This window comes from Babylonia areolata, chromosome 29 (genome assembly GCF_041734735.1).
Source record: "Babylonia areolata isolate BAREFJ2019XMU chromosome 29, ASM4173473v1, whole genome shotgun sequence".
NCBI classification, from domain to species: domain Eukaryota; kingdom Metazoa; phylum Mollusca; class Gastropoda; order Neogastropoda; family Buccinidae; genus Babylonia; species Babylonia areolata.
Genome location: NC_134904.1, coordinates 37,594,543 through 37,610,534, shown reverse-complemented (window position 1 = coordinate 37,610,534; position 15,992 = coordinate 37,594,543). Strand labels below are relative to the sequence as shown.

At 42.3% G+C, this 15,992-nt stretch overlaps 1 protein-coding gene across 1 annotated transcript in view; it reads left to right on the top strand.

Annotated features, from left to right (window-relative positions):
• The window catches only part of LOC143274663 (uncharacterized), a 37,988-nt gene extending 24,779 nt beyond the window's left edge, over positions 1 to 13,209 (top strand). Inside the window, exons 3-5 of the mRNA XM_076578535.1 lie at positions 4,312 to 7,866; positions 10,397 to 10,429; positions 13,098 to 13,209. Of these exons, the coding sequence (XP_076434650.1) occupies positions 4,312 to 7,866; positions 10,397 to 10,429; positions 13,098 to 13,165 (3,656 nt within the window). The 3' untranslated portion in view covers positions 13,166 to 13,209. The remainder of the gene's footprint in view (positions 1 to 4,311; positions 7,867 to 10,396; positions 10,430 to 13,097) is intronic.
• The last annotated feature ends 2,783 nt before the right edge of the window (positions 13,210 to 15,992 follow it).

Sequence of the window (15,992 nt, the reverse complement as noted above, 5' to 3'; positions counted from 1 at the left end):
TAGAGGGTAGATCATTGAATGCAGACAACAAGAAAATACTGGAGCCCCCCGCCCCCTCCGCCCACACACACACACACACACACACACACACACACACACACACACACCCCGCATCCCCTCCCACTCTCCATACAATGAATGTCCAGTTTCACTTACACTTTCAAATTTTCACCCATTGGGATTCATCAGGAGAGTATAACATAAAAATTATGTGGATATTTTCGTCTTCTTTTTCTGTCATTTTCATATATATGTATGTATATATATATATATATATATATATATTGTGTGTGTGTGTGTTAGCATCTACATATATGTATGTATTCTCTCTCTTTCTGTCTGTCTCAATATATGTGGGTGTGGGTGGGTGGATTGTATCTATATAGATCTATAATATACACTCATGTAAATGTTAAAGTGTTCTGTTTTGCAGTAACTAGAAGTAGAAATTCGTGAGAGGGAAGCCACTGATTACAAAATTAATTAAGCTGTTGCCATCTGTTGTATGTTAACACTAAAAAGGAAGATTTGGCCCACCAAATATCCTTTGTAATAATACTTTTGCCATTTGTTTCCTTACGGATGTAAAATCTGAAGTGTCATCATATATCAGTAAATGTGGTCTAATAACTAAATGCAGTAGTGGTAGAAAGTAATTGCAAAGGGATTAATAATTTATCATTCATTGCATTAAGTATTATTGGAAAGTAGACCTCATGTGGTAATTCTGCTTTACCCAGCATGCATGTGCACAAATGCATACCCTCTCTCTGTTTCTCAGTTTTTTCTCTTTTTTGCATGGACAGGCAAACACGGACACACTCACACACACTCTTTCTGTGTTTTTCTTTGTCACATGGACAGACACACATATGTACAGACACACACATATGTACTCTTTCTCTGTGTTTCTCTGCTTTCTCACATGGACAGACAGACATGCACACACACACACACATACACACTTTCTGTTTCTCTGTTTTTCTCACATGGGCAGACAGACATACTCGCGCACACACACACATGCATGCATGTACGCATGCGCACACACACACACACGCACAGAGAACTATGCAACTGACATTTTCTAAGAAATAAATGCCCTCCCTCATTTTTTTTCGTTTTGCATTTTATTATTTTCCAATTGTTGCAACAAGTTTCTGTGTAGTCCATACTGGTGTGAGGAAAGGGGAAAATTTGAAGAAAAAGTAAAGTCCTTTCAATCCAGTCGGTGTTCTCAGTTTGTTTTTTTGTGCTGGCCAGGCATCTGCTTGGCAGATGTGGTGTAGGGTATATTGATTTGTCTGAACGCAGCGACGCCTTCTTGAGCTACTGAAACTGAAACTGTTGGGTTTTTTTTTTAAAGTTTAAGATTGTAGGTCTAATGGGAAACAACTGCCAGCAGATACACACTGGCAAAGGTTAAATATTGATAATATACTTGAAGAAAGAAATCGGTCTCCTAGTCGTCAGTTTATTGTCAAGAGGAATGAAGTATATATACTTGTCAACAAGTACACGTCCATTTTGGACGCAAAAATAGGCATTTGACCTCTCGGCGACCTTGCCAGACGATGCGGACTATCCCCTGCCCTTCCATACACATTGTCCCCCTCCCCTCCCCCGCCCCCAGCTCACACACACCAACCATTTGAACTGAAGGCAACAAACCAGACGACACACCCAGGACACACCCCAAAAGAATTGACACGGAAGTCGTTGCTTATTTTACTGCTGGTACCAGCTTGCTGTGTCGGACATTTAAGTTGCACATGGTTAAAAACTGTCGACGATACATATCTACGTGATATTTTTGTCTTTAAGTTCGTGATTGATTTTCAATAACAGTACGACAGGGAATGCGCTACCTTAAGAGTTCGAACATCCGACTCTGCTGTCAGTTTGGGAGGATCGAAGTCCAAAAGCAAAGCAGCCATCTTTAGTATGTTCAGCCAATTACAGCTCTGGTTACGACCCATGGACAAAGCGGAAAACCAATCGGAACGGAGAAGACAAAGCGAAGCGATTATTGATTGTTGTTGGTGGGGGATGTTTTCGTCGTCGAAGTCCCGTGGTGCAGAGTCATCATCAGTCCCGTGGTTTTAATGTTATGTCCTGCATTTCTTTATAGGCATTATGACAAAAAGGCACAGCTTGGGACTATACTGTGTTAGAATTAACTGGTGACAGTTATCGTTATTTGGGTAAGTTTAACAACGAAACTTCTGTCATTTCGATTTTGTCGATTTTTGTGTGTGAATCAGATGACTGGGCACATGTCATTGTTTAATTGAGATCTAAGGTAGATTCCAGTATTGGAGAAAGGTCAGTGTTAAGTCCATTTTATAACACGTGTGTGAATAATTATTATGTATTATCACATTTTTTGTGAATTTGATATTTTTATTTTTGATATTCCTGACCATTCCATAGAAAATCTGTAATCAGAAATAAACTTCAAGCATCATTAAGATTCATATGTAACGAAATAAAAAATTCTCAAATTGCTCGGTAACAATTTGGGCATTAAATCAATAAAATTGTTTGATGAAAGAAGCCAATTTAGAAAGCAAAGCAACTCCAGTGGGTTTTTTTGTTTTGTTGGTGTTTTTTTTTGTTCTGTTTGTTTTTTGTGTGCACATTTGGTGTTAATTAGGCACTCAGACCTTAATCACACATTAAGACTATCTGCTCAGCACCTTGTACCAAATGTTTTGTAGTATGCATATATGTGTGTGTATTTTAGGGTTTGTGTTAATGCAGGTGCATGTGTGTTTGTGTGTGTATTTGTGTGTGTGATTTTTGTAGTGTGTGTGTGTCTGTGTGTGTGTGTGTGTGCTTATGATGATGATGATGATGAATGAAATGTGCTTGTGTGTATCAGTACTTCTGTATAATTGTATACTTGTATATATGTGCATATTCTTGTTTTAAAAACAAGTGTGTTTGTGAGTGTGTGTGTGTGTGCGCGCGCGCGTGCGCAGATGCTTATGTTTCTGTCTTTCTTCGTCTTAGACAAGTTAGTTGATTTCAAGGAACTCTGCCAGCGTGACTCAGATGAATTGCCCATGAACATGAAACATGGGTGGAAGTTTGTGAGTTTGTATTAGAGCTTTCTCTGGAAAATGAGCAAGGCAGTATTTTTCTGTCGATGAGTGAGAGAGGCCTGTACAGGAAGACAGAACAGACAGGATTTCAGATAGTGGAGATAGTTGAAGAAAAAAAAAAGGGGGGGGGGAGGGGGCCTGGGGGGAAGGGGTGTGGGCGGAGGTGGCAAAACAGGAAGCTGCCGCCTAGTTTGCTAAACTGAGGAGACTATTGACCATTCAGACATGGGACTGCATTGACAGTCACACTGTGGATGTCTTTGTGTTGGGAATACTTTCAGAAGAGCACATGGAAGTTTGCTGGGTGCTGCTGCTGCTGTGTGCACTGTGGTTGGCAGTGTGGCTAATAAATATATAATGCTATTGCTGTTGTTGTGATTAGTACTGCTGTTGCTGCTGTTGTATTGCCACTGTTTCAGATGTTGCTTAACTGTTGCAGCTGCTGCTTTGACAGCACCAGAATGTCCAGAAGTTCTAGTAATCCTATTTCTAGTTTCACTTTTTTTCTTTTTTTTATCATGATGTATGTTAAATAAAGTCATTTATATTATAGAAGAACTATGTACATATTTAGAGAATATTAAAAACAGTATATTACCATGGTCACGATTCAAAGCGGTGCAGACATTTAACTTAGCAGCTTTAACAACTTTTACTTTGTCAGGGAATGTTTAAAACAGTTCATAGTCTACTGACTTGATGCAGCTTACTGTTGTGACATGGACTGTCCTGTAATTTCACTCTTTTATTTCTTTTTTCCTTTTTTTTTATGTGTGATGAATCCAAAGCAGGAAGATTGATTTGGTTGGCTGTATTTTCCATGTGGTGTGTTGGCACATGCAAGTGTAGATCTATATTCTTGAAGCTGTCATCTTCCTCTTCTTTTAAATTAAAAACAGATTTTTCACTGTAATTATTTAGTTTCAGTTTGTTGCAGTGTGTTGGTTTGTCACACTGCAGTTTGTCACAAGGGTTGAAGTACAGCAGACAACTGACAAGAGTTACATATTTCAGGAACCACTCTGTTGAAACGGGCATTATATATATACTGAAGTTGCTTATGCAGTAAATTTTGCACAGCTATTTCTTTTGTCATGCTGCAGAACTGTCATCAGTTACAGTTCACATTTATTACTGTAAAGATATCCATTTGCCTGGCGGACTAAAGCCTACAAGACTGACTTGTCCAGTGTGTGTGTTTCAGATGAAAATGGTCAAGAGGAGAAGAGCTTACTCAAATCATGCGACGTAAATGGTAACCCTCTGCCGACTGTAACTCGTAAGGATTACCAACGTTTGAGACAGTCACCCAGCTCCCAGGAGAAGACGTCCACAGAATCAGGTTCTGTCACCTCAAACAATGACTCGGCGACTCAGAAGGGGGACCGTCACGGCATGGGCAATAAATCTGAAGACCCCCAACACTCCTCCAGCCTTGTTGGAAATGGTTCTGCAGAGAAACGTAAACGCGCCAGGAAAGGTGGTCAGACCAAATCAACCGTTGAGGCTCAGAATTGCCCTGACTATGTAGGAGACTGCAAAGACGTTAATCAGCTTGTGAAATACATTAACAATGAAATAAATCAAAAGACACTGAAAAAGCGTGGACTTCATTTAGCAGACAGTGGTGATCATGGAACTGCTCCAGTGAACATTACTTCTCATAAAAATGACAAATCCAAGACCAGCTCAAAGCAGTTGACAACGACAGGAGTTGGAGAGAATGCAGAGGATGGTCTCACTCCGGCATCTGAGACAACACAGTTGTTGAGATCGACAGAATCTTTCACCACATATTCCAGTATAGATGACCACTTGCCATCTCTGGCTGCCAGCGGGCAGACAGCAGGTAAGCAGAACCACGGAGAAGACCAGGAAGCAAGTTCTGAGGTAGTGCAGGAAGTTCCAGTGGAGATGGGGAACTCTCCGGCTTCCGAAAAGCAGCTGGACCCTTTAGAGATAGCTTCACCCAAAAGCCCCAAAACTGTGGAGAACCATACTTCAAACAGCATCCTGGCAAAGTCAGCCCACAGTACTGTAAAGACAGAAACTCAGCCAAACCACATTCTTTCCATTGCCAAATCTGAAAATGGTGAGAAAATAGTGCCAAGTGGAGATGGGAAAGACAAAGTTGTGCCAACTGGAGAAGAGAAAAAAGGTGTGCCAACTTTAGAAGGGAAAAACAAGGGTATGTCAAGTGGAGAAGGGAAAAACAAGGACATGTCAGTTGTAGAAGAGAAAGACAAGGGTGTGCCAACTGTAGAAGGGAAAGATAAGGGTGTTCTACCTGGCGAAGGGAAAGGCAAAGGTAAGAATGGGGGCACCAACAATCATAAGAAAGATGGTGCTCACAGTACAGACAATAACTATGTAAGCAAAAAGTCCAAGGGTAAGTTACCCAGAATGGTTGGCAAAGCAGAAAGTGTGTGTGAAAGAGTGTCTTCGGCTGGTGTTCAGAAGGAGAAGAGAGTATCTGTCAGTGCAAATGGTTGTCTTTCAGATGACCCAGAGAAAGCATCAGTTGAAGACAATTCTTCAGCCTCACTAGATTCACCAGTCACACACGACATTAGTCCTGTTAATGCTCAAGATGACAATTTTATTACGGTTGTATCTACAAAAAGGAAGAAACGTGGAGTGCAAAGCAGAAACAATAATACCAATGCACAGACCTCTAGTCACCTCTATACACATAAAGATCCTGATCTCTCCCCTCCTTCTCAGGTTTCATCAGAAACTTACTCTTACAACAGACACAGTCACCGGGAAACAACATATGGATGGCGTACCACCACTCAGTCTCATCAGCATCATTACTCATCATCACCACCACCACCTGCTCCCTCTTCACTGGAAAAAGAGGCAAGGGTAGGAAGACCGGAGACTGAGCAGGATCTGAGCCAGTCTGCTTTTCCTGCTTTGAACCCATCTGATCGCAGCTGTGGTCTCTTCCCGTTTCTGGGCCAGGAGGCTCGTTCTTTGGAAGATTTGCCTTGTGGCGTTGGCCAGCTTTCCTTTGACAGAGACAGTGACAAGGCCTCCAGCAAGTCTCTGCCTGCTGTCCAAGGGAAAGGGAACAAAGGCCGAGTCAATTATCCTGTGTCTTATGCTTCCATAGCCTCTGCCAACACCCCTCGACAGAGTGTGGACTCCTCCCAGGCTGCCAGCGTCAGTTCCAGTATGTGCGACAGCACTAGCGAGGAATCGGCAGTGACACCCACCACCGCTATGAAGTGGAAAGGGTCTCCACAGGAACGAAGACATTCTATTGGTTCTGCTCCAGAAGATCTGTCCAAAGCTGTCAGTGGCAACAGCCTGCAGAGGACCGGCAGTCAAGAGATGTTGCCACGTGACAAGGACAGTCCGGAGAAAGGTGGCCGAGGAATGGCTAGCCCAGTGAATGTGCTTGCAGTCAGTGGTGGTGTCAGCCCTGTGGGTTGTGCAAGTGATCAGGAAAAAGTTGAGTCAGTGCTGGCATGTCCCTCTACTGGCCCTGACTCTGACAACAGACAGACAGTGCCAGGAACTGAGGCACCAACCCAGGCAGCTTTGTCTGGGAGTGTGGCCAACACCATTCCAGCCGTGTGCGTCACCAGCCCAACTGTTCTCAATGGGACTGCTTCACTCACCACCACTCTGACATCCAGCCCAAACACACACCAATCCTCCAACCTTTCCAGATCTAGGGGAACACAGCCTAGTTCTGGCCTCAGATCTCAGTCTGTCCCAGGAATCCCACAGAGCAAAACCAAAACGACAAAACCAGCGAATAACGGCATCAAGAAGAAGATAGTAATCTTCTGTGATGCATCAGAAGATGAGAACAGAAACTGTGGTTATAGCTTTGGGGACTTGCCTGTTTCCTGGACAAGTGGAGGATCCCTTGTCATGCCTTCTGGGAGTGAGAGTGTTGGCTCATCAGTGAGTGTTGGCAAAGACATAGTGACCGCCACACGTTCTCCTTCTGCCAGGTGCCCAACAGCTGTTGCTAATTGTAGTAGTATTTCTAGCACATCCACCTCGCACACCATTTCTAGCAATGTTGAAATCTCAGATCAACATTTCCCTAACCTTGAAATGCCTTCAGGTGGTGAGGTCAGAGACAGTGCTGGTTCTAGTCATTGCAAAACTATTCCAGTCAATGCCTCGTCTGGCTCTGCCAGTCTCAGAGACCAATCCAGTGCCAGTGATTCCAAACCTTCAGACTTCTCAGTGAAATGTGATGTGAACCCCGTAAACGAGGCCACTGGTGGGGGTGCAGTCCCACCCTCAAGAGTTGGCCCCAGTGGGAATAACTCAGTGAACACTTGTGATAGGGATGCTAGCAAGCAAGCAAAAGGTCCACACATAGCAGGGTTGAACGGGGTCATTGCAGGGCACAGCTTGGTGATAAGTCGTGCAACAGAGGTGGCTGAGCAGTCCCCAGGAGATTCCGCTCCAGCACCCATTCCAGCAAACGGTAGCAGTAGCAGCAGCGGCTTTGATGCTGGAGCAGGGAGACTGAAAGAGGCAGATGCACAGGCCAGAGCTGTGCCAGAAAGTCTTTCAGTGCCCCTGAACTCATCGCCGGTCCAGTCACCTACTGACGGTGAGCGGGAGACTGCAGCGCAATCGACAGAGGATAGCAGTCAGGCAGCTGGGGATCACACTGCTCTTCCTCCTGCCAAACTCAGCCTGCCTGTCTATCGTCCTTTGCAGGAACCATTGGATTTGACTCGTCAGCAGATTCATGAAGACAACAGACGATTTCTAAGTAAAGGTGAGTGGAAGCCTTTGGATTGTACTGTATGCTGTTAACTTGTACCTCATTTGCATTTGAATTATTGACAAAACTTGATGTATGATTAAAATAATAAAATCAGAGAGAGAGAGAGAAACAGGTCTACACTTTTTAATGACTAAGTAGTTACTAAGTGTACAGTTATAAGCCAGATGTTATACTTTGCATGTCAGCTCTTCAAACTCTTCTGAAACTTGTCTTCATATTGATATTTTGGTACTGAAATGAAGTTGACAAAGTAATGCTTACATTTTTTTTTTTTTACACACACACACACACACACACACACACATATATATATATATATGTGTGTGTTTGTGTGTGTGTGTGTGTGTGTGTCATTATTTGCTTCTGGTAACTAAAAGGGGGACCAGTTTCTCAAACTTCAAAATGATGATGGAGATGTTTAGATATACAATTAGAGTACTTAAAGGAAAGCAGAATAATTTTACAAAAGAAAAGAAATTGACTGCTTTGTTTGTTTCACTGATACATGTCTTGAAAGATCACATGTGCTTAGAATGTAACCAGTGTTACAGAGTGACCCCAATGAATCACTTAGATTTTGATGAAATGGAAATTATTATTGAATTGCCTGTTGAGATAGATTGTGACAAGTATACGTTAGCATATTTGACCCAGTCATTGCTGTATCTTATGTTCAGGAGACCCCTGATTCTTGTGAATCCGTAACACAGTTAAACTTCTTTCAGAACATTTTCTTGCAGATAGTTGTGGGATGAAAACTTTATCATTAACATGCTGTATACTTTCTGCAAGTCCTTTAGAAATAATACATAATGCTAGAAACTATGGTAACTATGATTTTTCAAGTAAATAAATGGGTATATGCTCGAGGGGAAGCTGCGTTACGCATGACACAAACACAAAGAAAAAGCAAAAGAAACTCATTTATTCCTAGTCATATATATACATAAATTCAGTGCAAAGCCTCCTTCTGTTTATTCTGCATTGTACAGTGGGTTTGATTTTTATATATGATACATTTATTATTTATGATTATTATGAACAAATGAAGATTAGAAATGTGTACAGATGATTATATGACATTTAATGATTATTTTATGTGTGGTGTTTCTTTATAAATATGATTTAACCAAAAAAAATCTTGTCTCCAGAGATTAAGGGAAAAAATTCATCAATTTGATGTGTGTGTGTTTTTTGTTGTTGTTGTTTGTTTTTTTTAAGTTATAAAAAGTTTTGTTCTTTGCCAAGGATTCTATCATCTAAATGGTAGGCCCATTTCTTATAAAGTTGGGCCTGGTAAAGAAACGCAGGCTGGGATGACACCAGCAATGCTGTTTGGCTCTTTTGGGCAATTTTTGAAAACAGATCTTGGAAAAAATGAAATAAAAACATTACATCATAGGGCTGAGTAACCTTCTAATGAATTATAAACTTTGAAGCTTGATAACTTAGGCTGATGTTACACAACTTGTGTTTTCCATGGACAAGTTTATTTCTCCAAAATGTCAGAATTGAAACAGTGATGAATGTCTGTTGAAACTGTTCCTGAATAGACCACATCAGTTTATCTTGTGAACACATACATGTAAAAAGCAGTACTCCAACAGCATAGTGTCCATGTGATTGGACAGCAGCCAGTGAGTGTGAGATTACCAGAGTGTGTCCCACAGTGTTTTGTTGCCTTTGGGGAAATTGATCAAAAAGTTTTTTTTCCATTTCCAGATTTTAATCCATGCCTCATTCGTATTAATGTACACATGTGTACATCAAGTCTTTGCACATGAACAGTGCTGTTTATGCTACTAAGTAATTTTTATTTATTTATTTATATTTAATGTGTGGCTGAAAATTAAAGTATGTTTTAACATTTAAACATGTTTTTGACAGCTGCATGTGATACATGTACATAACATGAAATTGCCTTGTTATAAGCTTGTTTCAGTTCATAATTTACTCTTTAAATTTGTGGTAAACATTGGGGACTGACGACCAAGGAAGCAGCTTCAAGCCCCTTCAGAAGTGGAATATTTCGGCCTGTGGCCAGCTCCAAGTGAGAGTGAGATTTGAGTGCTGTGAGTGCAAATGGGAAAACTGGGACTACACAGTTGGGGAATCATCCCCTTCATTGATGAGTTCAAGGAAACGTTGCTCAAATTTCCAGAGCAGCACTGCATGTGTCTGGATGTCCCAGTCCTGGTTGACTGGGGCACGTTACTTGTTAGGCAAGGAAGCGTAGAGTACAGCCCTTGTCACATCATTCCCACCCTAAAATGGACCCCCATAGCAGCAGCATCTGCATCATCATCCTCATCAATTTGAATGAATTGTGTGGACTTCAAATTCAGGAGGAGGGGTGTAGGTTGGGAGTGGAAGTTTACACAGATCTATAATGTTAATATGTAAAATGAACATCAAGAAATTATGTGCGGATAAGTCTGAAGAAAATCCTGAACAAGTTCAAGTACTTTTTGTCTGGTTCAGAAATCATGTTAACAATGATTTTTTTGTCATTTTATTACAGGATGGGAGCTATTTGAAGACAACATGATAAAAAGTAAGTAGTTGAATGTGATTTGTGCGAATCCATCTCTGTCAGTGTTTCCCCATTGTATCCATCATTTTCTTTATTATTGTTAAAAAATGTGTAGGCCTACATAAAACATTTAAAAAAAGAAAAGAAGAAAAGGTTCTTTTTTGTGTGTACGTTCTTTCGCTCCATCAGTCCATGTGTGTCATTTAGATAATTTCTGTGTTTTTTGGATTTCCGTCACAGAATTTGTAGGTGATGGTGGTATTTTGATGATAATGGTGGTGGTTGTGGCTGGGTTGGTGGATGGTTGGGGTTGGATGTACTGTATCTGTGTGTTTTGTATGCAGTATATGTATACATGTGCTTCAAAGCGATATACTTGTGCAGTGGAATGATAGAGTTTATAATGTCTGTTTAACATGTGTCATTGAGTGTGTATTCATGAGAGAGACAAAGAGAATCTCTGTATGCTTGTATGTTTTATTTGAGTGTCTGTACAGTGATGTGTTTTTGTCCTTAAAACCAAGTTTTGGTGTAATATACTGTACCATGTTAAACTGATGCAAACCAGGCCTATCTGTTTGCTCTTCTCCAAAATTTTATCGCGGCAACTCAATGATTCGGCATCTCACCATTAGACTGTCATCTGCTAGCCAGTGAAATACCGTTTCCAGCAGCAGGTAAACAGTCATTCTCAGTGGCCGCCATTTTTGAGATAAGTGACATTATCAGTTTGCTATGTCTTTGCCAACCTTTTATGCATTAGAAATGTTATTTTCATGCATGTTATTTATTGCGGCTCTCCGGGACGTTTTCGTCTCGGGATTCATGTATCTTACATTGTTTGCGTCTGTTTGTGACATTTTATTCGATGCCAGGAAGGAACTTCGATGGACCCAGGGGCTTCGATGTTTTGTTTTGTAAACTTCGTCTTGCTCTCTGCTCTCCTTTGATCATTGCAGACCGTTCCTGACTTTCTCCTACTTACAGACTCGCCCCAGTATTCATGGCTGATTAGTTTGGGTGACAGAGTGGCTGCGTGCCTGACAGTTAAGGCAGACACTTACTACCAGCCAGCACATCAACTCCGTGCTTGCCAGAAGGGCCACCGTCATCTATCTCTCTAACACCCCAGAAGAAGAAAAGGCTGCCGCATGGTTAATTCCCACCCAGCAGCACTCCCTCTTGGGTCTTTGTCCCCTGCACAGATAGGGGGCCTGTTCACACCCCCGATGACTCGGACACATTTCAGACCCTCCAGTCACTCAGCCCCGGCAAGTGGGGCTTCTCTCCCACGCATAACAGTTGTGCGAATTGGGACTCAAGGACTTGGTTATTTTGGGGCTAGAATTGGGGTGCATGTTGTTTCAGGCAGAAGATTCCCCCTCCTCTGTGAGCCACTCCTCTTTCTTTTGTACCCAGGTTAGAGGAGCATGACAGCATTTCAACAACGGGGATATCTCACTGCTTCTTGAAGGCGTGACATCAGACCCCAAACTGGGGCCCTGGGGTTTTGGAGATGCCTGCTGGTGATTCCAGAGGTCCCGAGAGAGTGGTGACCAATCCTGGATTTGTCCCCCTCAACAGGGCCACATCCTCATGGACCATTAAGCAGTACGATGTGCCACTGCTTTAAACCTGCAGGTTGTGTGTGTCCAGATCCTTATTCATCCGGCATCATACCGGTACCTGAGGTTCATGTGGAGGGATTGAGTAACCCTGCTCTCTGCCCTCCCGTGTGGTCATTCCAGTGCACCCCATTCTCTGCTGACTGTGGGGCTGGCAGGGGTTTCCAGGTTCTCTTTACCACAGGTCTGTCAAAGACACCTGATTCCTGTCACACTGGTTGCAGACACAGGATCTTGGGCAGCGAATGTTTTTTCTCTGAACTAGAGCAAGCTGGCTGCTTATGCCTTTCCTTACTTCCTGATCCCGCCCAAGATGGTTTGGAAGCCAGGTCGGAATGCCTGCACATCGGAACTGTAGGCATTTTCAGTTCCGTTAATGCAGGATTCTGATAGCTCAGGAGGCTTGCGCTGTTGCCACTTAAGCCACCTTTCAGCACTCTGTGCCTCTGCCAGGATTTGCATCCATTTCCTCCTCAGAGAAGTCTGTATGGTCACAGCATATGGTTCTTAGGGGTTTCCTTTGTCGCGGCTAACTTGGCTGTCACGGTTTCAAGGGCTCCTCATGTGAACCAGGAGGCAATGCCCTCCTCCATTTGCTTTGAATTCTGCATCAGTTTGACATGGTACAGTATATATATATATATACAGTTGAATATACTTACTATGTCAAATTCAAATGCCCACCCGTCCGTTCCCACGGTTCATGCCATGCTTCACATGAGACATTTCTTTGCTGGCCATTGGAATGATTGTTTACCCACTGCCAGAAACGGCATTTCATTGGCTAGGAGACGGCCGTCTAATGGTGAGACGTCATATCACCGAGTTTCCGCAATAAATTCTGGCCGAGAAGAGCAAACAGATAGGCCTGGTTTGCATCAGTTTGACATGGTGAGTATAATACGAACTCCCCATGTATGCGGCTTGCTTAAAAATAGCTTTTTTTTTTGTTTGTTTGTTTTTTGATAATGATAAAGACTAAAACAGTAAAAGAGATCAGGGGTTTTTTTTGTGTGCATCTGGAAGTGCCCAGTCACTTATTGCTTTCTTTGATATTGTTTCAGATGCAAACAAAGTCATCATATTTTCCACTGATAACTGGATGCTGGAAAGCAGCAAGGGGATGAAATGAAGTATGGCGTGCCCAGTCTGTTCCCAGCCTGTGCAACACTGTCCCTGCGCTTCCTGCTTCTCACAGAAGATTCACCAGAATTCCAGGGACGTTTGGTGGTGGTGGGAGGGGTGGGGGGGGGAGACAACCTGGCTGGAGCTTGCTTGCTGTATAGTCACCTTCAAACCAAAGACCTCTCCTGTCTCTGACCTGTCAACTGCTACGCTGGTCCTGTCTGTTAGCATTGGAATACAAGGGGCAGTGTGTGTGTTCTCACTGCATAATACTTCTGGTACCAGCTGACCTGGCCTGGGGGTGGGTGGCTGGGTTTGTCATGGGGGGGGGGAAGGCTTCTTTATCAATCTGTTGCTGTTGCATAATGACCTCATGTTTTTTTTCTTCAGCCTTTCTGCTTGCCCGTCCTGTGTGTTGGCCTGATGTTGATGTGATCTTCTGTTGTTGACATGGAAGACTGGCGCTTCTTTTCTCCCTGCCTGTCCTTCTGGCCTGTGTTGGAGGTTGTGTGTGTGTGTGTTTGAGAGGGTTGATTATGTGCAGCGCGCTTGGTTTGTTCGGTCCTCCTCCTCCTAGCCTGACCCTCCACCCATCCAGTCTGCAGTTGTGTTCTGTCAGCTGTTTTCTCTTTCTGATTGGAGTATGCCCTGTTGTAGGAGGACCCCCTGTCAGAAACTCTTCCGGACTGCAACCCAGTTAACTAATTGCCCTCAGATGATTCACCATCACATGTATTTTGTTTTGCTTTTTGTTTTTTTTTTGTTTTCTTCTTCTTGGTTTGTTTGTTGTTTGTTGCTTCAATAATGAAGTGGCCATGTCTCACAGGCCTTTGTTGGAGACATATTTCGAACTCCAGTGTGCGGTTTAAAGTGAACCAGATGCCATTTCTCTCAAAATTTGTGAGCTCTGTATCCAGATTGTGTTAAGTTTTTTTGTTTTGTTTTTTTGTTTTTCTCTTAATTTTCTGTGGTGCAGACTGTAGGAGCTGCGTTTGCTTGCTTGAAATAAAATGTGCAACAGCAAAGGACAAGATGAGGCTTAAGAACAAGATTACAAAAAAGGGGTGAAGAAAAATGAAAGCCCTCCTCTGTTGACTCTGTATTCTCTGTTCTGCTTTCACCTTCGCCCCTCCCCCCTCCCACCTACCCACCCTACACTGCCTACTAACCCCGCCCTGCCCCTGGAAAAAGAAGGAAAAAAACCAACAAAAAACTAAACCCAAACCCAAACAAATCGAGCATGATGAATGATATAGATCTGCATTTCAGAGACAGTTGAAATATACCATACACATTTGTATAATTTCATAGTTGAAATAAGTCCAACCCAGATTTTATTCACCTTTTTTTCCCCCTCCCCTCCAGCCCCCTTTTTTTTCTCTTTATTTATTTTATTTTATTTTATTTATTTATTTTTTTTCAATCTGATCATTGCATCGTGATGTGCACAGACATCATTGTGCAAGGTGTGTGTCCATCTCTTCCTCTTGTCATCTTCTGTCATCTGTGACATCCGTTTTGACGTCTGTGTTGGTCAGCAGTCGTGCTGGAGGAAGGCGTCGGTCAAGTCAGTGGTTGAATGAATAGTTTTCTAGTATTTTGACACCAATGATTACACCATTGTTCTTGACCTGGGTGTTTGTTCGCCTCTCCAAAACCTGATTTGTTTTTTTTACTGTTGGAAATGCATACATTTATGTATGAATTCCAAACAGCCTGTTGGCTTTCGGAAAGGGGTGGGTAGTTTCCAGTCACAGGCTTTGTCCTTTCCTCTTGTTGAACAATCTGTGTGTGTGTGTTGTGCGTGCGTGTGTGTGTGTGTGTGTTATATGAACACCTCTGTTGGTTTTCAATTGAAGTGTTGGGTGGGTGCTGCTTCATTCTTCCATACCGATTTTTTTCTTTGGACACAAAGACAAACAGTGCTTAAAAAGAAAAAGAAAAAAAAAAAAAGTAGGAAGAAGAAGACGACATACAAAACACAATGAATCCACTGTGATGCTTGTTGATGGAGACACTGTGTGGTGGGGCAGTTTACATGATGTTGTCTACTCGTCATATGTGGTGATGACACCGCGCTTGTGGCGAGAACCCAGAGTCCTTGCACCTGCAAAATGGTGATGAAACGTCACTGCAGTCTTCATGCAAGTGTTTTGATCAAAACCAACATTCACTACAGATTCATCGGGACTTCACACCTGTGTGCTGAGAAAATACTGTCTGCTATTTTTTTTTTTTTTTTTGTCGTTTTGTCATATAATGACATATGCTAGAAGATGTGGCAGAATCTGAACTGTCTGATGTTGAGGGAGATGTTGAAAATGTCTGTCTGAATGGACTTACTGACATTGAATTGTCGATGAATGGTGATATTTAACCTGTTTATGTATCTGTTGCTTTACAATGATTAATAACATGACGATTTAATGTGTCAAAATGTGTGAATGAAAATATATGCTGTGTCATAATGCATAATGCAAGTTGACATCCTTTTTTTTTTTTTTTTTTTTTTTTTGAATGCTTACAACAACAGAAATGTTCCCAGATAAACATTGAACATTGTTGGATGCTCGAGAGCTGTAAATGTTTCCTCTCTCGCCTTTGAAAGTGAAATATGTGAGATGGGGCATGGGATTCTCTTGACTAAAAACAACAACAACAAACAAACTGTGCTGTGTACTACATGCCTTTGAATTGTCAGTTTTGACCACTGGGTGTACAGCAGTGATGATGAGGACGATGGAGAATGTTTTCACCAGCATGGGATTATGGACAGAGAGAGAAATGAATGTTGTCCTGTGTTGTTCCGTAGCTGTCTTCTCCGTGGAAGAGCA